Source organism: Terrapene carolina, unplaced genomic scaffold, assembly GCF_002925995.2.
Source record: "Terrapene carolina triunguis isolate 2854851 unplaced genomic scaffold, T_m_triunguis-2.0 Scaffold130, whole genome shotgun sequence".
In the NCBI taxonomy this organism is placed as follows: domain Eukaryota; kingdom Metazoa; phylum Chordata; order Testudines; family Emydidae; genus Terrapene; species Terrapene triunguis.
In genome coordinates this window covers 4,110,261-4,135,147 of record NW_020664481.1, presented here as the reverse complement: position 1 = coordinate 4,135,147, position 24,887 = coordinate 4,110,261, and the positions used below count along the sequence as shown (strand labels likewise).

At 41.3% G+C, this 24,887-nt stretch overlaps 1 protein-coding gene across 3 annotated transcripts; it reads right to left on the bottom strand.

Moving 5' to 3' along the window:
• Window positions 1–1,549: 1,549 nt before the first annotated feature.
• Window positions 1,550–23,726, bottom strand: TPD52L2 (TPD52 like 2). 3 transcript variants are annotated; one of them, XM_029911764.1, is made up of 6 exons: window positions 23,541–23,718; window positions 22,120–22,268; window positions 19,978–20,037; window positions 12,999–13,100; window positions 3,716–3,764; window positions 1,550–3,389 (listed from the first exon to the last, which is right to left on the bottom strand). In XM_029911764.1, exons 1-6 carry the CDS (start codon window positions 23,640–23,642, stop codon window positions 3,297–3,299), a joined length of 555 nt encoding a protein of 184 aa, XP_029767624.1. In that variant the 5' UTR covers window positions 23,643–23,718; the 3' UTR covers window positions 1,550–3,296. The 3 variants fall into 3 exon arrangements, with proteins under 3 accessions (XP_029767624.1, XP_026508457.1, XP_024063694.1); XM_026652672.2 differs by lacking the exons at window positions 1,550–3,389; window positions 3,716–3,764; window positions 19,978–20,037 and adding an exon at window positions 18,556–18,615 and having other exon boundaries at window positions 12,995–13,100; window positions 23,541–23,721; XM_024207926.3 differs by lacking the exons at window positions 1,550–3,389; window positions 3,716–3,764; window positions 19,978–20,037 and having other exon boundaries at window positions 12,995–13,100; window positions 23,541–23,726.
• Window positions 23,727–24,887: the final 1,161 nt, after the last annotated feature.

Sequence of the window (24,887 nt, the reverse complement as noted above, 5' to 3'; positions counted from 1 at the left end):
GACAGCGCCACAGCCCTAGAAGCCCACTGGCATGGTATGTTTTCATTCAAGCCCTAGCTGTTTAAGAATTAAAATGAGGGGCTTTTTAGGCAGTGGGGTGTACAGTAGGTTAACTTTGGTTACTCTGGCTCATTCCAGTGGGGAGAACAGGAAGAGAAAGTTTAAATAAACCTCCCCCCTTTTCTAAACTATTCCCAGAGGCAACAAAGAGTCCTGTGGCACCTTTAAGACTAACAGATGTATTGAAGCATAAGCTTTCATAGGTGAATACCCACTTGCGTCTGACGAAGTGGGTATTCACCCACGAAAGCTTATGCTCCAATACGTTTGTTAGTCTATAAGGTGCCACAGGACTCTGCTGCTTTTTACAGATCCAGACTAACACGGCTACCCCTCGGATACTATTCCCAGAGGGAATGAAGGAACGCCCACGTACAACTGAAAGCAGTATACAAGGGTATGAGAGTGATCTGACCTTTCTGAAGAACTAGCCTGGGGCTCAGTCCCCTTAGAGTTGGTTTTTGACCTACAGCTTTTTAACCGCTTGCCAGCATCACCTTCAGCAGTGGCTCTCAACCAAGGGTACACAGACGTCTTCCAGGGGGTACATCAACTCATCTAGATATTTGCCTAGTTTTATAACAGGCTACATAAAAAGCACTAGCAAAGTCAGTACAAACATACAATGACTTGTTTATACTGCTCTACATACTATACACTAAAAAAATATAAAATAAATCAATTGTACTTACAATTGTATGGGAAAATGAGAAAGTAAGCAATTTTTCAGTAACAGTGTGCTGTGACACTTTTGTATTTTGATGTCTGATTTTCTAAGCAAATAATTTTCAAGTGAGGTGAAACGTGGGGGTATGCAAGAAATCAGACTCCTGAAAGGGGTACAGTAGTCAGGAAAAGTAGACAGGCATTGATAATTTTTACATATGTTATTTTTAATGCAGCACTAGCATCCTTCAATGCTCCTGCACCTTTTCTCTTCCCAAAACTAGGCCCAAGGTTTCCCAAGGGAGTTGTACTAGAATGGTTTTTTCCTGCTTTGGTACCTACTTTGCTTTGTGTAGAAAATATGTTCTGCTCTGTGCCTCAGATGATACCATGTACTGACCTCTTTTCTGCTCATTCATTGCCTAACGAAATTGTCAGCTCATACCATTCCACTAAGTTCCTTTTGGCTCCAGTCTCTCCACTTGACAGGGGCCAGCTCCTCCAATTTTAAGCTGCATGCAAGTTCCCCTATTCCCTCCTTCAGTCAGTTTTGCATAAAAAGTTCCTGGAGCATACTGTGTGTGTCAACAGATGTTTGCTAGTGGCTGTTATAGTAAAGTACTAGACAAGAGGTACCAGTTCATCAGCTGAAGCATAACACATACAGAAGCTTCTAGTGGCCAGAATGGCATGCATTACACAGAAGTCACCAGCTTACACCTCCCTCCCAAAATTACTCTGCTAGTTGGATAATGCCCTTGATGGGTTCGTACCCTTTGCACTTACTCATTTAGATTTCTGAGTATAAATGCAGGACCAAAAATTCACTTAATTTGTTTCCCAATGGAAAGCTTTATTGACAAATTTCCTCAATATTCACCTGTAGAGAGAAACAGTTCAATATCTACGCTCCAGCAGTCCCGCATTTAACTGACACTGTTTCCCCCACACTGAGGGTAATTTCAGCCACAAACAATAAAACCTGGTAAATGACACTCTACACTCCACCTATTTCCTATCACATTTGCCTTCTAATTTTTCATAGTATGCATCCCCCCAACACCTGCAAAATGTGGGAACAAGGGTGGTTATTGAGGTTTATGATCAGCAAATTCAAATGTCAAAACTTGCTTCTCTAGAGGGCAAAAAAAAAATTTATCCTAGAGGAACTCAAACCAGAGAAACTACTTTGATATGTATGTAAGCAAACCTAAAGACCTGAGTAAGTCCCACTTAGCCTCTAAGGCACAGAATTGCTCACTCTAGGTTTTTATGTGGAGGCACCTTTGCCTAGAATAAGATCAGGCCACCATAGGGTAACCTTTCATTCTATGGCTCCTGAGTGATAGTGCTGGACAGCAGAATAGCAAAATATCCAGACACTTGAGGAATAAGTTAGTCTCCAGGATTCTCTGCAAGTACTGTAAACAAAGATTATGGGTGGAGATATTAGTCAAGAGAATGTACTATCATATTTAGGACCCTCCAAACTGACCCACCTTCACAATGGCAGGGTAGAGACAGGATTCTCCAGTACAGTGCCCACATTGCTAGAGACAGAGCTTTGTCCTTTTCTAATCTGCCTTCAGAGCTTCTTCCTTAAAGGACGACGAAGGCATACACTCAAGAACAGAGAAGCAAGTTGTATACACTCAGGCAACAGAGTGCACATTGAAATGAACACAATAACTGGCACATAGGCATGCTGCTACTATCGTATGATGCAAAACTCTAGTGCTCCAACCCCAACTTTGTAACCCTCACATTTCTCTCTATATAAAAAGATTATAAACAAATAAAGCATAAGGTGATGTAAGGCTTGCGATTCAGCTTCAGAGTCCAAGGTATTATTTCCCTATATGATGCTAAAGCTCTCTCACTTAGCTTTTATTTTTGAAGTTCATTACATTTAAAAATAAAGATTTTAGTTCTGTTAAAGCTAGAGCGTTAGTGTAACAACTAGGCAGCTGCTATACAGTTTCCTTTTTGGGAGCCCAGAGAAAATGACTGTTTACTCCATTCCCATATTAACGAGAGAGAAGATTTTCAATGCCTCTCTGGCCCTGCACCTCTGTGGTAGTGGGAGAGAGCAGTGATGGGAGACTAGGAACTACTTCTCTTCATAAATAATTTAGAACAGAGGGCTGTCGCCAGAAATTGAAGATTTGTGTTTCCCATGCAGTTGGCTTCTTCCATATTTGCTCTTCCCACCATGCCTAAAGAAACAATCTTGCCTACTCAAGCAGCTTATCACGGAGTGAGAAATGCACATGTTTGGCATAAGAAATTCTATTTCTGGACTAGGCTGAGTAAACTCCATTTTACCTGCTCTCCCAAAAGGACAGCACAGTGATACATTTCATCTACAAACTTTAGTGTAAAATATTTGTGTACAAAACATTGTTTTTATTTTACTTGACTCCAGCAGCAATGTCTGTGTATGGATGTATGGATACTTCTCTTCAGAATGGGAACTGCCCCCTTCCTTTATTTGCACGCTGTTGCTGTTGTGAAGAACTAGTGGGGCTCCTGCAGTTGTGCACAGCCGTGCAAAAAGCCACACCGAGGGATTAGAAAGGAGCGTTGTCCTGGGGGGGCTTGTCGCCAGATCCTGTGGGGGACTGGGGGTCAGTGCTGTTCTCCCTGCCGCCCACCACTTTGGACTGCAAAAGGAAGAAAAATTGTTGAAGATGACAAGAGAATGACACTGGTCTTGTGTCCTCAGTGCAAACAGTTACCACTTCTCCAAGGGGTGTACTGACATACAGTAAAGTTATTCTTCCCCCATAATCTATTACCAATTATTAGCCTTAGAGACTGCACATTCTTAAGAACAGGGGCTCCGAAGTGCCATTTACCCCTGAAGTTCTCTGTAAGCACTAGTGCCCCTTTGACAGTTTTAAGCTAGTTTCACACAGACTCTCTTGCATGGGGATTTGCTTAGCATGGATATAAGTGGGAGTTTAGCAACAGGAGAACAGACAGTTACCTTTATGGTTCCAACTCGGTCTTCAAATGACTTGAAGGTCGTAGAGTTCCTTAAAGGAAAAAAGGCAATGTCAAGTCAAAAGGGGTAAGCTACTGGAGCAATTGGTTTTTAGTTTGAATTGAACAGGCTGAAAATATCAAGCCTGTGAAAGTTCATTAGCCATTCAAATGCAAGAGCACCACCACCCACAACACACCCAAGGCAGTTATCACTCGGGTCATCTCGCCATCTCCCTGCAAGTTAGGATTCACTATCTTTAACTAGTCAACTGCATTAGACATGCCATACTTAGCATACAGCAAGGTCTGCAAAGCAGATATTTATACCACATTATATTTTTCCCATTGTTTGAATACAGGCCACTCAAGCTAAAAACCTAAAAGGCAGGCTGAGTTCCGTTATGAGTCAATGGATTACAGATTAGGTAGGAGGGGAAAGCCTCACAAACAAAGGACTGGTTTCTTGTTTATGTAAGAAAGCCATGTTTTTAGTCCAAAGGGGAAGCTGAACATTTTCAACAGGCCTGAAAAAAGTCATTCAGCTTTCTCCATTACCTACTATTAGACTGAAAAGGAAGGGCTTCTCCGGAGTGCAAGAGATGAACGGAACATTAAGAGTTATAACCCAACGAGAATACCTGGGACTCTATTCTCTGACCACACGGCAGAAGTAGTCACTTATGTCAGTGGGAGAGATTTGTGTCCTGTGGTATGAGAACTGAACCTTAGAGGTGAGCAATTAATTTTAATCCACTGTTTGATAAATTTAGCCTTTCTGCTTACTGAACGATCACAAATGTTTCAGGAGTAGTAGTCTGTATTGAAGAGTTATGATTTAGCACATATATCACGTGGAATTGTTCCCTCAATGGACTGCAGTGTGCAAGCTCTTCCAGCAAGAACATTCACATGAGAACAGAATTCAGTTTCTGTTCCTAGACATATTTGCACACAAGACTCATTTTGAACATTTGCACCCATACAACAAACTTATCTGCTTTAGTTTGCCAGAAACACAAGAGGTGCAAGTACAACCAAAGCTCTACTCCCATCATACAGTTCATTCATCCCCATGTGTGGGAATGGGGATTACAATTTATACCAGATTCTGCTCAATTCTGAAGTTTAGCTAAAGTTTTTACTAGAAAATGAGCAGTTTTAAGGATAGTTTTGATTTGTAAGCTACAGGATTAAGCTTCTCAACTTTGTAGAGATTACTTAAATGTGGAAATGATTTGTACTGCTAACTCCTATGAAGATGAAGACAAAGGCACATTTCTGTTCAGGGAAATTATACTGTCCCAATCAAAAGTAAACTCATGCAAAGGAGGACTAAGAACATTTTTCTTATATGTTAAAACCAGAGTTTCCAATTAAACATTTTATTGTAAAGAAAAGCCAAACTTCTTAATCAGTTTAGAATTTCTTCAGTAGCTAGTGATCATAAGGGTAGTTAAATTCTGGAAGAGGTTGCATGGGGAGGTTGTGTAATCACTTGCACTGGGGGTTTTTAACAGGTGAGCAAACACCTGTCTGCGATGGTGTACATATACTTGGTCCTGTCTTAGCACAGAGGGATGGATTAGGTGACCTTTTGAGGTCCCTTCGAGCTCTACACTGTTATGATTTTACCACATAAGGAAGACATTGTTCTACTGCAAAAGTCAGGGTATTTTGGCTTGCTGGACCATTAGCTTGTAAACCAGGAATACAGCAGGAGGTCAGAGAGATGTCATCTGCACTACTAGTTACAATTGTATTGAAATTCTAACAAAAGGATCATAATTCTCTTTAGGGACCTTTGAAAATAATAAAATTGCAATTTGAGTTTTGGCAGGGTTACAACACTTCACTTGAGTCCTCATTAGGAGAGAGTCTAACATAGCCACTAATAAACCTATGCAACAGGCCCCAAAGCCCTGAACTAGTGGGGCTGCAGGAGACATTACCGCACAATGCACATTAGAGGTCAACTGAAGGAAACAGTCCCAATACCCAAAATGAAAGTTGAATGTAAAGTCCCTAGAAGTGGGTTGGAATTAACTACGCCTCCCACCCTCCCACTTTTATAGACATTTGCTACGTTACCTCATAGCTGGCATACTTATCGAATGGCGAATGGAATAACTGCTACTCGGAAGCATTAAAAGTGGAAAAGGAAGAGTTAGACAATTCAAACAGACATTGACAGCATGTGTGTTTAGGTCTTGCACGATTCCAAACACTTACTGTTCCCAACAACATTAAGGCTGCTGTAAATAGCTGAGGCAATAGAAGTAAGCCACAAAATCCCCTCTCCCCTGCCCTTTGACACACTGCAGCCCAAACTAGTTTTGTAATTATAGGATAGTTAGCCTGAGTATCTCTAACTGAAGAATGCAAGATATGAGCAGAGTGAATGGTGTTTAGAGGCTTTGTGCTTCAACTGCTGACAGATTTGCTTATGCCAGTACAAAGAGCCAAACCTCCCACTGAAAAGTTTAATTTAGGAAAAGCTTTTTCAACACCACGCTATGCCCAAGAGCATCAAGAAAAGGTATCTGGCCCAAGATCCAGGACTAGATTATTTTTATTTCAGAGAGAAGAGACGTTGCATAGGCACCACACACACACACAAAAAAGCTGAGAAGGTCCATGACTGGCTTTCTTGTACTAAGTTACTCTGTTAATCAGGGTTTAATTTTAACAGGCAGGAAACTCCCAGAATTTAGGAGTAACAGGGAGAGGTACAAGATGCATGCAGTGAGCCTGAGTATGGAACCGCACTGAGCTGTCAGCTTTCAAATAAAAAAGCTGCTGTAAATTGCCTACAGCCCCATCGACACTACAAATATGACCAAGTCAAGGGACTCAATTACAGCACTGCAATTATTTATGTTCAACCCTCACAACCAATTGCAATCTCATTGTAAGGCCAGTCCAGGGGCATCTGTTGCAACCAAGTTTCCTAACTAATCTGTATTAGCAGTGCAGATGGGCCCTACATGGTCTGCAGTGTCCCCTGGAAAAATTAGCAAAAAAATAAGTAAGCCTCCTCTTTTAGTACCCCTGAAAAGCATCTTACCTAAAGGAATGTGAGAAGGGATGAGCCCTGGAAGAACCCATCGGCAGCAGCAGGAAAGAAAAGTGAAATGTTAGTTAGGCCCCAGTGTTCAACTGACTGCTCCGCTTAACTACCCATAAGTCTTGCACACAAATGCCTTAGATAGCAAGCCCACCTATCGACAACAAAATCTGCCTCAAGAGGAATTAAGAAAGCTGCCCAAGACATTTCTTATCCTATGATCTTATATTATGTGAACTGAGGTATGAAGTTTTGCAAAGATCAATAATGGTAGTGTCGGCAGTAAGAAGTTACAGCCAGGGCACTGCGTATTCCAGCACTATTGAATCTAATCCCTGCCACAGAGCTGTGTTCACACGCTCAAGCCTTGTCTTCATTAGAAAAAGGTTTTAACCCACATGTTGTTCACACCTGGATTTTACCAAGGGTTAGCAAACACTGGAAAACCCACCTCTTCCCCCTACAGCAGCCACACGCTAAGCTTTCATTTAAAAGTGCTATTGTGAATACTCCTTACAGGAAACAAATGCAAGCCAAGGCACTGTTTTCTTCCTGAGTCTGCAGACATGGCTAGTGAGGGCATGATAACAAAAACTGTTCATCCTTACTATAATTTATGTCACATCCCAAACTGCCTTCCACCTATTCTTGGGTGCCAAGTCACAACTACTCCACCCACCAAGACTAAACTATCTCATCCAGGCCCGTGACAGCTTCTACAATGGTTACATGTTGCCAATACAAAAGAGTCTAAGGCAGGATGAGAACATGGAGATGGCATAAAATGAATTTACAAAGAAACAACACTGCAACTACTCTGATTTCTCTTTCTATTTTATATTATTTAAATGTAGCTGCCAGAACTTCATCTTTGCAGCAGTGCGGTGCAGTAGAAACGAAGTAGTCTCGCCACACACTTAAGATAAAACTTTCCATGGAGAACAAGGGGCTCCGATTACACCAAAGCCCAAGAAGTTAGTCGTGCTTTGTGGTTTCGCCCCCAACATATATTAAGGCCATCTCTTCAACAGCTAGAGCCAGAGCCAAAACATTGTCTATTGGTATGTTTGAAAGTGAGAGTTTCTACAACTCGTTCCTGTAAAAAGATTAACAACTTGGACAATATACACAAACATGCACCACTCCCAACACTGTATGTATTACCACAAGCACGGCTCAGCCTGTTTAGCACCTGACACTGAACTTTTGAAGATCTATTGGTGCTTTTTGTAGCCCTTTTCCTTCTTTGATAAAATGTCTCCAGGTTACATAAATTCAGGAGCTGTCCTGCAGCCAGTCATCATCAGCTCAAAATAATATTTAACAATCAATATGCTTGTAGTAGTAGCTACAGTAGCAGACTCCTTCAAACATGGACATGAAATGTATATTAGAAAATATACATTCTGAAAGTTGTCCTCTCTAATGATGAAGAGGGCATTCCATTAAGATTAGCTTACTGAAATCATACACTACGGTAAAATGCTGTAAGGCAAGAATGTCTGAGACCTGCATCAACGGAGAATGCAGAGATAACAGAGAAAGCTAAACTGGCTAAGACTTTTGTAGCTTTAATAGCAACGCTGCACAGGACTTGCAGAACACCCATTCACATTAGTTAAGCTAGCCACCATATGGACTAGTCCAGTGGTTCTCAAACTTTTGTACTGGTGACCCCTTTCACATAGAGAGCCTCTGAGTGCAACCCCCCTTATAAATTAAAAACACTTTTTTATATATTTAACACCATTATAAATACTGGAGGCAAAGCAGGGTTTCGGGTGGAGGCTGGCAGCTCACGACCCCCCATGTAATAACCTCGTGACCCCCCTGATGGGTCCTGACCCCCCGTTTGAGAACCCCTGGACTAGTCTCAGAGGTTAGGCAGCTGGGGAAGATGTAGCAGGGTAACGAGCAGCATCAGTCCTCTTAATCATAGACTACTTCAAGTACCAGAGGTTAACTATTGAACATGATGAATTCTAAAGCTATTACATTTCAGACACTCCAGCAATGCATGGCAACTAACTGATGTACTGAAGATGTTTCCCAACACAAGTTATTTTGATTCTATAGTGGCAATGTGTTTTACAAGGGAATTGTGACCAACCATTCTGCACATTTATGTTGTCATTACCCCCTTCCTAGCATTTTTCAGCAGCTAACGAAGGCTGACAAACAGTCTGCAGTGTCCCCTTCTGTTATCTCAACCCTTCCAGCAGATGGGAAAATAAATGTCTGGGTCCTTTTCTTATAAAAATGCAGGCTGAATGGACAATCAGAGATAAAGCCCCAGGAGCATTCTAACAAGCAATTACAGTTAAAGGCTAGCACTGAGATTCATTGAAAACAAGTAACATCTCACCCATTCAGAGGAAAACTGCTCACTACAAGAAACCAACCTCACTCACTGTAATCTCTGATCACATCACGACTACCAACAGTTTACAGTTCTATTTGGAGGGAATGTTGCTGCTGAAGACTTTGCTCCAAAAATATCAATTGAATCTGTATTGAAAGTCTCAGGATTTTTTTCCCCTTAAGATATCAGAGAAGTACAGACAGAGAGCAATATAGGTTTACTTCCAGTCTTCCTCTGTTGTGTGTGTAGTGTTATTAAATCTTCACGGGAAAGAAGCAAAGGTTACTTTCATTTGTTTTCCACTATAGGGCCATAAATCCACAGCAAATCCCACTGAGTTATTTGGTAATGCTGTGACTGATGTTATATATTTCTGATGTTATATATTTTCTTCCAAGAAGAAAGTGTTAATTGCATTAATGTAGGGTGTTTTCACGTTAGTGCTGCATATTTAGACAGGAAATTCAGGAGTTTCTTCTATGTAAATTACAATTAACATGTACCTTTTTCTATTCACTTTTTCTTACTGAATTCATACTACACAGCCTATGTATTTTGATGTGGACACTGGCATTGCCCTAGGAAATTTAAGGTTACAGAGTTAAACTGAGAACTAACAAGTTCACATTGCTGAACAAACAATATTTGTGCATGGTTTAGTCGTGGCAGGTTAGTGGTAGCACAAATGCTCCCAATCAGACTGTGAAGTGATTGGGCTTATAGGGCACAGAATTCACACTTTTGCCACAGCTGCATGTTTGGTAGGTAGACCCCCACATTTACTATGCACTTAGGACATTGGCAAAAGGAACCACATTTTGCCCATTTCAGTCTGCTACTGCCTTAAAATAAATGGGAGAAAGAAAAGATTTATACAAATTGCCAGGTCGTTAGTAGGGAAGAGGAGTCAAATGCACACTAGAAAGGTTAGAAACTGGACTAATTCTCTGCCCAATTCACGTAACCTGGGTGCTACTGAAGATGTGCACCAATATCTGCTACTCCAGGAATGCCACGTACAACTCCGTGAGAGTAAATTTGGATTATCCAGTACTATGTGATCAGAGATTACATCAAATGCTTACCACTTGGGTACTCCAAGCCACAGAGGAAAAGGAGAATCTCTGGGAAGAATGAGAGCTGTGATGAAGAAACTGCCCAATCTGAATTTTGTCAAACGTCATGTTTAAAGATAACTTTTTTGGTTAAAAAAAAAAAGACTATTTTAATAAATTAGGCAGCTATGTATGCAGAGTCTAGGGAAGAGTTGATATCCTGCAAAAAACTCTAGAGAAAAAGTTAAATACTGTAATTTACAGAATATCTTTTCTGTACACTGTCATTAACTGTCTGAAAGACTTCTAACAGATCTTCTTTCCCCATTACGTTTGGCCCATGCAAGATAGTTCTGGCACAGAATGGAGTAAGTGGGTTTCTGCTGTTCTAACACCTTAGTGCAAACACCATGATCACAATGCTTTTGCACTGAACCTGTATGCAAAGTACAGCTTTACAAAAAACGCACCTTTTAACTCCCTTAGGACTAATACACATGTAACTGAGTTTAAGAAGAATGGCTGAAGTCATCCTGAGACACTTTTCCCCCTTCCTTCCCAGAGGGGATTATACTCTACAATTACTAGATACTAGTTTTGCATGAAGGTTCTGGACTAAATATGATCACATAAGACCAAGGCAACTAATACTCAAGCACAGGCAATAATAATATTTAGAGATGAGCTAAAACTGTAATTGTTCATCTGAAGACCTTTGAATTATTTCCATTTGAACCACTCACTCAAATCTGCCCTTATGGTTTGGTTTCCCTGTTAGACACCATACTGATGGGTGCAATATGAGCACTTAGATCAGAGCAAGCACCACACCCAAAGCCAAATGGATAATTTTTCAGTTGAAGTGTGGCTAAAATCTAGAGGATTTTTTTAAAACCAGTCTGAACCCTAGTTCTAAGCTGACCTTGAACCTGAAGGGAAGGCTAAACCTTACACAAATTTGAACACTGCATCTGAGGCTACATCTACACTACGGAGGGGGGATCAATTTCAGATACGCAAATTCAGCTACGCGAATAGCGTAGCTGAATTCGATGTATCTGATCCGACTTACCCCGCTGTGAGGACGGCGGCAAATCGACCACCGCGGCTCCCCCATCGACAGCGCTTACTCCTACCTGGGCTGGTGGAGTACGCGCATCGATTCGGGGATCGATTATCGCGTCCCAACGAGACACGATAAATCGATCCCCGAGAGATCGATTTTCTACCACCGATCCGGGCGGGTAGTGAAGACCAGCCCTCAGTTAGAGATATTGTCAATTTAAGTTGCCTAGGAGTTCTCTTAGTTCAGTGAAGACTGTTTTAACTTGGAACTTCCCTTTGCAAAGCTACGAACCCAAAAAGCATTGGGCTAGTACAAGAGAACTAGAAATTGACTAGTTTAGCCATTCACGCCAAATGAAATGCTAGAAAAGATTTAGCAGAGAGTGAATCACCACATTTTCATAGCTCAGTAGAAGAAATTCATAAAGAAATTAAATTACTTTGTCAGTATCCCTTTGAGATAGGTGTTGTATTGACGGATACTTCCTGCCCTCAAAATTAGGTCAAACCAATACTGGATGGTGCTTACTGAAACCCTGAGTTGATTGCACATGAATGCCTGGGAATGCCTAATTTCCTAACTTGCATTATTTCATTGGTTATAGCAACCTCAAGTCACTAGAGATATTTATGAGGTTAAATATCTGCCATATCTAAGTGTAAGACAGCCGAAATATAGTTGGTTTTGTGCTCCAAAGGCTAATATAACACTGGCTTATCCATCGTTTCTAAAGCCACCTTCTGCTGTCCCAGGGAGCTACCTCCTCCGCTACACAGTGAGACATTAGCAGCCTTCCTGGTACAGTAGCTAATACAAGTCTCTAAAACCTATGCAATAATCTAATATATCTTTAGATGTAAAAGTTAATAAGAATTTGGGATAAGTGACATTGATTCTAGATCTTTAAACAATTCCTCCTGTTCCCTTTCATCAAATTAGTGGGTTTATAAACCTCTGTAGTCACTGAACATGGAAAGGAAAAGTTCTAGTCCATATTAGTAACAAATATCTGGACTGAGTCACTTCCCTTATTAAACCCCCCTCCCCTCAATACCGACTGGGCTAGGTAGTTGTGCCCATCAGCAAGGAATATTAAACTTTCCATACGTCAGAGAACTGATGCATATTATTTTCGTTGCATAATATTACATGTCCAGTTTTCTCCACCTTGAGGTTCTCTACATCTCTGATGGAGCCAAAGAGCTAGACTCCATTTTCTCACTTTTTATGCTGGTGTTAAAATAGAGTTCCGTCTTCCTGCAGAACCAAAAGGGGCTCCCCTCAAATCTTTTCAACACCACTATTCAAACAGGATGAATGAGCTGCAGTGGAACAATATGGTACTTCTTCCCAGTATTGGGGAGACTACAATATTTTATCAGTTTGTGGAACAAGAGAATTTTATGTTTATGTTAACATATAAATATGTTCTGGGAACTGTTGAAAATTAAAGCGATAAGAGTTATCACCAAAGTCAGACCTCTCAGAACACCGCTGGGGAAAATGATGAAGAAAGGATTCCTGAGAATGGAGCTCTTACCAGAAATAGCTTAGAAAAATATGTATTAAAACCTGAGCGACACATGAAACAGCTGTATCAGATTCATATTGCCATTAACTGCAGTGCACAGAACTAAAAATGGGAAAAAACTAGTCATGAATTCCAGATGCTCAAACCTCAGTGTTGTGTGAATCTTGGACTCCAGTGCTACAGTGAAAGTGGAACAGAGCTCTTACCTCATGTCACCAAGTTTCCTGCTGATAACAGAGCCCACGTTGGAAAGGGCAGCTGAAGTTTTCTGTCCTGCCTGGGACAGGGTTTCCTGAGTCTTCTTATAACTAAACAGAAAGAAGTTGAACAACTGAAGGTTAGTAGGGGGAAATATTACAAGCAGCGAAGTGAGAAGCACCTGCCAGCATTTTGGAAAAGATGCCAAGGCAAAGAGAGGGGGGCACTAGGTTAGCAGGTTGCACTGACATGGCTGAAAGCTACTCTTCTGGTCTCGTGTGTACTTACGGCTTTGAATCTTAGCAAGAAAATGCAAGTTGATTTAATTTATTTCTTCACATTTAGTCCATGTTGATATTTGAGTTTCCTCTAATCATTAAATCTGATTATCAGATATTTCAGTGAACATTTCAAAATTTCCAGTTTGGGTTTTTTTAAAGTGCTTACAGCTCCCCACTCTTCCTTTTCAGAAAAAAATTGCCCCGTTCAGTATTGAGTAATTGTTCTCATAAACAAACTTTCAGCCCTGAGGAACGAGAAAGCATTTTTGTCGCAGAGTTCAGGATGGAAGAAGAAACTGGTAATACTGACATGTTACGAAATAGATAAGAATTGCAAGAATGAGCGAGCATCACCTTTGCAATTGCAGCTTAGAACCAATAGCTAGAAAAGTTTCCCATCAGTTACCTTTAACCACAGGTAAATGAGAAGTCTTGGACAGCTTTACAGGAGTTTGATTTTACACATATTTGAAAAGTTCATAAGAGGGTTGGAGAGAATAGGCACTTCAGAGCCTTTTTATTTCAAACCATGCTCTGGGACCACAGGTGAACAAATACATGCTAAGCCACTTGCACAACTGCATCCTACCCAAGCTACTCTTGGGTTGGCAATTAGCATCTATATCTACAGCAACTTCAACTTGTGAGAAAAAAAATCAGCTACATACACCAACAAGGGAACACCAAATTTGGGGTAAATTAAATCTGGGTTTTCTGGCACCTGAGTATTTAAGTCTGACGTTATCCTTCTTACATAAACTGTGCTAGAGTATTTTGGAACAGGACATGTAAGAGTCACCCACTACTCTCTCATCCCTCAAATACCAAAGCAAGCAGCAACAAGTTCAAGTAGACAATTTAGGCTGACAGTTATTTCTCTCTCTCACTCTCCAGATGGGAGTGTGGGAGATAACACAATGGCACTTTGAGCCAGATTCCAAGAAGTCCTCTTAAATTATGCTTTTTTAAGCCCAACAACCCACATTCTATAACGTGAACAGGCCTCTTGGCTCAACTACACTAGTTACTGCACATGCCTAGTACTTCACAAAGCTCAGTAATGAATCAGCTTTATTTCCTCACCCCCCGTCCCAACAAAAATGACAATTCATATTGTGTAATCTAGTCATTTGCCAAATGCATGCCTGTCAAATTCAGATAACAAAGACTTAAAATCCGCAGGATATTGGATGTCTAACATCCAGGTCCTCCAGTGTCATTCCTGATCCTTCTCCACAGCACAACTTGTTTTGTAAGAAGTGGTGGTAATTATATGATTTAAGGGTGAGAGATTGGTATTGAATGCTGTTAGCTTTAAAACAGGCTTTCGGGCACTATTGCAGCTAATGAATTTACACCTGACCTGCAGAATCAAAACTTCCTTGGAATACAAGGAATTCAGGCCCCATCCCTCCTGGGTACTGGGCATCTCCCCAGAGCAGGCTGTCACACTGTTCAGTAGTGTTATCCAACAGAACTGTGACAAGAACTGAATCACACTACACATTAATTTTTGTACTCCAGTAATGCCCATAAATTGAGAAGCCTCAGGCTCCAATGCAAGTTAGGACAGCAGGTTGCACATATTAATAAAGACCAGTACTATGGCAGTGGACACATATGCAATATTACACAAACTTAAATTGGCCCCATATTTAATTTTTTATGAAATTGAGGGCACTGGGAGCATTCCACATGTTTAAGATGTAAACTCCCTTTTTTAAAGTAATGCTACAATGTTTGGGGTTCCAACACTGCAGCATTAGGAATCTGAAAGTAGATCCAACTAACAAAAGTTAGAGACATCGTTAGTTTCCATTGTCCAAGTTGACAGAAATGCAAGAGTAAACAGCGTGTAATTAGTGACGGGAACATTTTTACTGTTAACCCTTTAGTCATAATAAAGTTTAACAAACGACTTAAGTAGACTGCCTCCACTAGGGACAACCAAGACTCCATCCTCACTCAAATAAGGGCACGTCTACACTCTGAGCTGGGGGCCTAATACCTGTGCTAGCACTGAACAAGCTCAAGCACTAAAAATAGAGTGTAACCACAGAGGTGCAAGGGGCTACCCATCCCGAGTATGGGCCTATCCAAAAAGCTAGGTACGCATTCGGGGCAGCTGGCCCCTCCCGCTGCAGCTACACTCTAATTTTAGCACACTACTGCGATCAGAGCTAGTACAGGTATGTCACGAGCTGGAAGTTACAAGCCCAGCCCAAAGGGTAGATGTGCCCAGTTATACCCCACCCCACTTCACACAAGCCAGAGAAAGATGGCCTTGAACTGTCAAAGTCAGGCACTGTCAGATCAGCAGAGAGGGGAGCAATTTCTAGAACAGAGGGAGGGCCCTTCAGTAAGTATGCTGTCATACCCCTCCCCCACTCCAATCAGTTATTTAAATATGGGGACTACTACCTTGAGAGCCCCTGATGATCTTAACAACTGAGGTCAAAGGGAAGAAGAGAGGTAGGTCTCTCAAAGAGCCAGGACCCAACCTATACAGGACTTCAAAATAAAAAATGTATTGTACCTGGAAGTGACCAGAAAGCAAGAACTATTGAAGAACTGGTCCAATATGTTCCGTGCAACTGACTCTGCTAGGCAGCTGCAAGTTACAGCTAGTGCAGAATGCAAGTGGCCTTAAAAGGGAGAAGACATCAGATTATTGCTATCTGCAAGCCAAAAGCATGAACTGTAGTGAGGTATGGATCCTGAAAACAGACTTGCAAATTGATGCTATATGCTGCTGAAGAGAGGTGGTTTTTGCATATGTCAGATAGGTATCCGGGAGTATCAAGGAAGTAAGAGCACTTTTGAACTGCACACCTCTTGGACAAATCCCTTCAACACGGCAAAGGCCTAAACCCAGACCCATAAAATTCTCCCCTCTCCCACTAGCCTCACCTCCTTCTTGCTTGCTCTCATCCAGCTACCAGTGTCAGACACAGAGAAAACAGAAATCACAGAACATCTGACACCGACAGTTCTCTCTTCTGACTAAATGATTCTGCAATCTCCTCCAGCCAGCTCATGTACACATTAGGCAAGTGCACCAGCTTCTACCCTCCCTCCACATTACATGCTTTGATTAGGTGGCAAACCACGCTCTGTATCAAGGACTGGAAGCCAAGAGAAGCCTCTCAACAATGCACAAAGGATTTCTCTTCGAAAGCGCTACAAGTGTCATAGGTTAGGCCTTTGTTTTCAGTTCAGTCAGGAAGCTTGTAAGTTATGCTGCCTAACAGCTCACGCAGTGGTACAACAGAAGATGACTACTTACTCAGCAGAAGAGTCCCAAGAAACCTGGCAGGAAAAACAACCTTGTATTTCCTGAATCTGACTACTGGCATTTATTTAATCCTAGATCAAGGAAATGGGAATTCTGCACTTGTTTCCCAAAATGCCCTAGGAATTTCACTTTTCATCCCTTCCCACTTTATTTTAAATTTGTGTTTAGCTTGCTAGAGAGAGACAAGGCAGATGAGGTAATATTTTTAATTGGACTAACTTTGGCTGGAGAGAGAAGCAAAAACTTGTCTCTCACCAACAGTAGTTAGTCTTATAAAAAAAATATTACCTCAGTCACCTTATCTCTCTTCTATACTGTGACCAACATGACAACAACATTGTCTAGCTTGCTAGCATTCCAACTGCCGGATAACATTCTTTCTAGTGCCAATCCAAGCAGGAAGACTGGCATGCAAAACTATTCTAGGTGTAAAAGAAACAGCTCTTGAACAAGCTACATAGGCAGGCTTCCTACTGCCGTTTTCTGGCAATTTATTATCAATGACTGCAAGGAAACAGATCTAACAGGAAGTTTCTTATTCTATGAGAACACGTCCATGGACTGAACTCTGATTAAATGCTACTTACTTAGGTAATAACTAGGGTTTAAAGAACAGTGCTCAATATCACCAAGTAATGGAACAGCCAAGGTTTACTCTCATTTTGTAATGCAAGTGGACAGTCTACTTGAGAACCCCACACTCTGGTAAGTTCTGATGTCCCTCCCCTCTTCCCCCCACCACCATCACCAACAGTGTTACACAATGAAAAACATCTTCCATTTGCTCCCGTGACAGGAAGCCACCTTTATGCTGACACACACACTAGCAGTTAATATAATTCAAGTTACCAGAAAAGAAACTGAATTCCATACCACGATGTACAGAAGGGAGTTCAGCTACAAGTGACCTAAACCTACATTTGCCGTTATCTAAGCAAAATTGGAAAATTAAGGAGCTCCTATCTGCCTCTCATAATCCACTCAGCTACAATCCATTACAAATGGAGACTGCATTAAAAATGTAATGAGCAGTTTGAGGGCTAGGAATAATTTTTATAATATACTGGTAGCATTTACTCCAGAGAAGACTTCATTCAGTTAGGTAAGCAACAAAAAAAATTCAGCTCCAAACAAGGAAACAAATTATATAAGAAATCCCGCAGTCAAGCTACTATGCAAGCAGGCAATTTTAGCCATACTATGACAGACAGCAAGGCTATTATGCAAGCTAAGCAAAGTTTATCTTTAGAAGACAGTAGCTACTAGGATTCCTGAGGAGTGAGATTTAACAATCTGCTTTAACATGAGTTAAGCTCACAGGTTAGACCTAGATTTTACTGCAGCAGTGCCAACACCCTAAAAACAGCATGGAAAGGAGGAACCTCCACCCAAAGAAGGGATTGCTTAGCATCAGAAGAGTGACTAAAGAGCTATTTGAGACTAATGGGCAGAATACAATAGCTGTGGGGTTCGTAAGCTTTTAACATTTACTCGGTGCTCTTAAAATGGTATACTGACTGCCTTGGAAACTGAAGCCATATTGATTCTGAGATCAGACACCAAATAGGAAAAAAGTGCATGCTGCATCACAACGACCCATTACTTTCCCTCACCACATCTAGGTATTAGATAGCTCAGTCTGTCTATTCAATTCATGGCTTGTCAGGTCACACTGACAAACCCAGTGCCAACTCTGAATACGGTCAGAGTGATATGGACCCCGTCCACCAAAAATTGGAATGAATCAACTCATTTCTCCCAGGTCAGTAGACAACTGTTGGAGGGTAAAGATGTCACTACTGACCACAGTTGGAGTCACATCAGTGACTTGAATATGAAATGTGTATTTATTGGGTAAACATAAAAGGGTTTTATCGGTAGTACTTTATGGGACTAGTCAAAGCAGAAAATTGTTAGCTTGGGGCAGCGAGTGTTAGTGACAATGTGCTTTTTTGAAAGTTGGTTTACACTAAAGGTTAAAACACTCACGCTTCTGATTGGGTTAATTTTTCATTCCAGTCCTCCAGTGTGCTGCTGGCTGAAAGATATCTACAAATACAACGGAAATTAGAAAAGGTGCCAATGCTTTCAAGACAAATGCTCTCCTTCCTGGACCATCTACATCACTAATGCCTCTAGATGTTTAAGGAAACAAGTTCTGTTCCCATGTGATAGATAGGGGGAGGGAGAGGGAATGGCTATTAGAGGAAAGAATTCTAAAAGAACAAAGTGTTTTATATGTGGGCAAACATCCAAGCCCAGGTTTCCTCTTTATTCAGATAATGGTGGCTGGCCAAAGAAATTGCACAGATTTAAGCTAGGAGTACAGAAGATATCAGGCCAGTTCAAACAAAGTTGTAAAGTCTCCCACTTTGCCTCCTATGGGGAACCACTCCCTCCCCTCTACTCAGTATATAGCAGCTACACTGCAGCCTGGTATATCACTGAGCATAGGAACCAGGAATTTAAGTTCTATTTCCAGCTCTGATACTGCCTTGCATGACCCTGTGCAAGTCATGTAACTTTCATCTCCATTTCCTCATCTTTAACAGAAAATTACATAAGTCCAAAAAACTTACAAGATCTCAATTGCTAGAAGTTCTACTACATGGCAAAACCTACATTATTTTAGAACTAAGATCGATGAATGCCTAATACTAACTAATTAAAATATTCTAAAGACAGATGACCAGGTAACAAGAAATGCATTGTAATGACTACTGTCTGCTAGTAATTGAAGTTCTACTCAAGACCACACCAACTAAAATTCACAGCATTCTAACCTATATTGGCATCCAACAGATTAACAATAGGCCCTTATTTGTAAACTGTCAAAGTCACACTAACATGGTAGCCGTTACCAGTAGCTGACACATATATGCCCAAGTTTGTTTGGCCCTCATTCCTCCTAGCACTGAACACATTCAATCATCTTGTCTACCTTTGTGCCCAGAAGAATGGAGTCAGTCAGCTGGTCCCCAAAGTGTTTGCTATGATTTTTATGGAGTGAAGGGGAGAAAGCACAGAGTAGCTTTAGAACAGGAAACGCAAGGTTCACTCCGATACGGCATGGGACTTCATTCACACTTTGCCTAACAAGGGCTAGCTGACAGGCAACAGTAATTCTTAACATTTCACGCTTCATTTTATGTAAAGTGTGGCCTGGTAACTGATTGGAATTTTCCTTCAGCTATGGCAACAGACAGCTAAAGAGGTGATAGCAATATATTTTGCTTCCATCACCTCTGCAGCCGTTGAAAGCCAGGTACCTTGTTAATAAGCCAGAGCTTTGAACATGGATTCACTGTGCCCCAAGCCTACAATCAACCCCTTAATGCCTAAAAGAACGAGCAGTACAAATTGGAGAATAGAGTGAGGAGCAAGGTGATGCTGATGACCAGAGGAACTCACAGTTCAGACTGTGTCACTTTCTCATTCCATTCTCCAAGTTTCTCAGATGTTTTCATATAACTAGAAACAAAAAAATCTGGTGATTAATCATATTTTAAAGTGGGAACATTTAATAAGGAGAAGTCAACACTTCTGAGATTTAAGTTACATGTTGAAACCAGCCAACGATCCGAGACTGAGGGGAAAAGAAATGGGTAGCAAGATGTAGAGCAAGAAAGTCCTTCCCCACATGATGGCATTGTCAGTCAGTTCAGATTCTAATTATAGTCAACATGAGAACACTTATATTAGATAGCGTTCCTTTGGTTGCAACACCTCCCTTCCCTCTTGATCATACTCCTATGGCAGTCAATGGTGGTGCTCTTAACTCACCTTGTTTGCATGTGCTTCATACTGCCGGACACAGAAAAAAAAATCTCAGTCTCACCACTAGTAGTACCAGTCAGGGATACTGACAGTCTGGAATGACTCATTAGCCAGTCTAAACCATGACCTCACATCTTTTCATGAAGTTTAGGTGCCTCACTATATTCTGTTCCTGGGTGCAGTCTGCTATAGGTAGGGCCCTACTAAATTCATGACCACAAAACACACATCATGGACCGTGAAATCTGGTCGCCCCCCATGAAATCTGGTCTTGTGTGTGCTTTTACATGATACTACTCAGATTTCACAGAGGAGACCAGTGTTTCTCAAATTGGGGGTCCTGACCGAAAAGGGAGTTACAGCAGGGGGGTCACCAGGTTATTTTAGGGCTGTCACGGTATTGCCACCCTTACTTCTGCGCTGCCTTCAGAGCTGGGCCGCCAGAGAGTGGCGGCTGTTGGCTAAGTGCCCAGCTCTGAAGGCAGCGCGCCGCCAGCAGCAGCGCAGAAGTAAGGGTGGCAATACCATACCATGCCATCCTTACTTCTGTGCTGCTGGCAGCTGCTCTGCCTTTAGAGCTGGGTTCCTGGCCAGCAGCCACCGCTCTCCAGCTGCCCAGCTCTGAAGGCAGTGCCGCCGCCAGCAGCAGCGCAAAAGTAAGGATAGCAATACTGCAAGCCCCCCTACAATAACCTTGCAGCCCCCACAACTCCTTTTTGGGTGAGGATGCCTACAATTACAACACTGTGAAATTTCATGTTTAAATAGCTGAAATCATGAAATTTACGATTTTTAAAATCCTTCTACCGTGAAATTGACCAAAATGGACTGTGAATTTGGTAGGGGCCCTAGCTATAAGACTCAACCTGGTGATCTGAAGCAGGGATTGAGCAAACTGTGGTTTTCTACACATTAGAAACACCTTGTGCCCTTCCCTCTGAACAGTGAGGCTTTGTCTACACTACCACTTTTGTCGGTAAAATTTTTGTCGGTCAGGGATTGGGGTGGGGGGAGGGAGAAAGAAAAAAACCCACCCCCAACCAACATAAATTCAACCAGCAAAAGTGCTGGTGCAGACAGCTCTATATCGGCAGGAGAGGCGCTCCAAGAGGTGTAAAAATATAAAGAGATTAGACTGTTCTGTTTAATAAAGGAGAGATCTCTGCAACTTCTCTAATAGCAAAACTATTAAGTAATGATCCACCTGAGCTCACAGGAGGGATATTCCATTTAGGATAAAATACATGGGGCAGTTGTAGCATTGCGATTTAGAGCTCAATTACAGCTTGTTTCTCTTCACCTCTGTGTCATCAGGTGAGCTGTACTGAGTATTACATGCACTTGGCCATATGCACTATAAAACTAATTCCAATCCCTGCTAAAATATGAAATTCAGAGCATTAAGCTTGAGCAATGGAACACAGATCCCCATTGAGCCAACATACTGGTTTTCATTACAAACACTGAATAATAGTTAGCATTTCAACCTTTAAAAAGAAAGTACTTACTCCAGGACCATTCCAAATGATCAAGCCTCTGAACTATGACATGCACTAGTTAGAAGATGCTTTACCCAAATCATTTCCCAGACAATCAAGTGCTGGATTTCTGGTACTTTTTGCTTGGTAGTCACATTTTACTATGACAAGCAAATATTGTGAGTTTCTTTATCCTCTCTCCACTAAGAAAGTCACAGAGGAACCTCACTTTTTACAGAGGAAGGAACTGCTTTTTACAGGGAGTTTTATATATATATATAGCACAGGGAACACCTACGCATTGGAGCCTTGGACATCATGCCAGCTCTTCGACAGGTTCTGCTTCAGCCCATCAAAAGTGGTCAAACCCAGTTTTCTCTTCAGTTCTCCACAGTGCCTCTCTTTGGCAGCCAAAACCTGACGCAAGGTACCAATTTCCTCTTCCACCTACAAGACAGGTTCCTAGTTAGAAGCATGCCTTAGTGTTACAGAAATTCAGTTTGATCACAACTTTTAATAAAGTGGTTAAACAGAAAAATAGGCAATAACTTTTCACAGCTCCCTCAATATAAATCTGATATATTTATAGACTGAAGCTCTGCTAACAAAAAAGTGAGATGAAATCTAAATTCCACAGACACCAATTAAATTTGATTTAAAAGATTTAGACACATTAACTTTAGTATGCCACCGGTAAAAAAAATTTGAGGTTAAGTTAGGAAAATTTCCAGAAAAATAACCCCACTGGCCACTTAATGTCACAAAAAAATCACAGGAGCCTTTTCTAGGGCTGGATCCTCAGTTAACAGTAGATTCTATTAACAGATCTGAAAAACTGCAGAATCCTGCATACAAGGAAAATGGTTTTATTTTTATAATTCTGTTCCTTTGTTATTATTACGAAGCTAAGATCCATCTATTCCTGTGGCTTATTTTCTGGTTTCAACCCTGTTTGTCATCAGAACTGTAAGTGTCAGAAAATAGGTGGAGGCAGAAGGAAACAAATCTTAACAAGCCACAACGCAGTACATCTGGACTGCTTTGCATTACTGAAATTGCATTCAAGTCAAACAATCAGAATAGATTTCTACAGTGAGTTCAGAAACTACAAGAAAACAGCCGTAGCTCTCACTTCCTGTTTTGTTTCAGGTGCAAGTTATAGACTGACATTTAAAGAGGTCACTTTCATTATTTGCCCATTTGCATGCAAATTTGCAAACCTGCAATATCTTAAAAGCTTTTAGATCTAAAGCCATTGCCTGTAATGGGAAGAAACATTAAAAGGAACTCCATGTTCTCATAATTCAAGAGTAGTTTCTCCCCTATACTCCACCTGTTTTCTCATTCTGAATGGAGCCTGAAATTAAATGGCTTTTTGTTAGCCTCAGTTTGTGGAAAACCATTTTCCTTGTAACTTTGATGTCAGGAAAACTCTGATAAAGGTGCTAACTGCTGTAGCAAAACCAGAAGGGAGAACATGAAATAAAGCATATTGTTAAAGTCTACAAAGTTAGTAGTTACTTTTATTCTTCAGTAGTGGAATGATGGATTTAGATTCCAGAGGAGAGACTAACATTACACCATTGCTGAAGGGTAAAACATTTAGAGTCCCTTAAGCTTTCTTATAGCAAATGGTATAGCAAATGGAATTACCACTTGTCTTTTACTTCTCACAGATATAGAGGTACAGTCTAAACAGAAATGGTAGCGCCATTTTACCTTGGCAAGCTCCGATCTTAACTCCTCTTCCTCAGCATCAGTCAGCCCCTCAGGTGCAGAGGTCCTTGCACTAGCAGTGTTATCCACAGGTACGTCTGTCATGGTATCCGACAACAGACCTTTGTTGGGAGAGTTAAGGTTGATATCTGTCACAGACAAGAAGCAGAATGTGGAAAAAATAAGCCGCTAGCAAGCAAAGCATGTTATGCAAGCAGATGTGCTCCGCAGTACATACAGAGGGAGTCCCGGGGAGAAAAAAAGAGGAAGAGAAAGTTCGCATCTAATAATAGACATAGCATCTTTCAGAAGTATCGGAAGAAAAATGTACTAGTCAAAAATATTTTAACAGCTCCTTGGCCTAAAGTAACACATTAATCACTGAGCACATGCATTGCTAATATACAAGGCAGGGTAAACAAGGTGCATCTCTCTACACAGGAATGATAAGATCTGGATCGGAAGTTAACTATAAACTGGGCAATCCATCGGAACCTATAACACATCAGAGAGAGACTGTTCTGCAGGGAACATCTGTGCCAGTACATCGCCTGAACTAGCTTGAAGTGTATCTCTCATTTACAGAATGTGTATAAGGGAAGCCAACAATACAGCTTCCATTCAATTAACAAGTGTCATGACCTCAACTACTAGTTTAGTGAATTACATGCACTACACTGCAGATGATACCGCTAGCACTGCAGAAGCAAGAAAGCTTTGAAGTCATCCCAGCAAGTGTACTCTAGAGCAGCATGGTATCTACAGATTATAATAATTATGGTTTGATTCTGTCAAAGAATGGAGTCAGATGCCCTCATTCCTATAATTGCAAATACATTTGTTTACAGCCTCATCCTCCATTTCTCATTCTATTAAAAATAGGTGTGGCTCCAGTTCCAGAGGAGTTTTCAAATATATGAGAAATCGTAGAAGTTAAGACATTTCCTCTTCCAAACAGAGTTCAGCTCGGATTCTTCCGATCTAGTATCCTCTAGATAAGAACAGGAGAACTTGTGGCACCTTAGAGACTAACAAATTTATCTGAACATAAGCTTTCGCTTAGTCTCTAAGGTGCCACAAGTACTCCTGTTCTTTTTGCGGATACAGACTAACACGGCTGCTACTCCGAAACCTATCTTCTAGATTGTGTCTCTTGGGTTTCTGCCTAATGCCAGACAACATAATCAGGGTACTATCAGACACATCCTCCCTCAGCCATGCACAGGGATGGGCTTCCCCAGAGGGGCCTTCTCCACCTATCACTACTGCCTAGAGCGGGGGGCGCATCTCCAGAGGGACCACCACTGTGGCTGCAAGTTGATCAGCGCACCGGGCTGCGGGCAGAGCAGC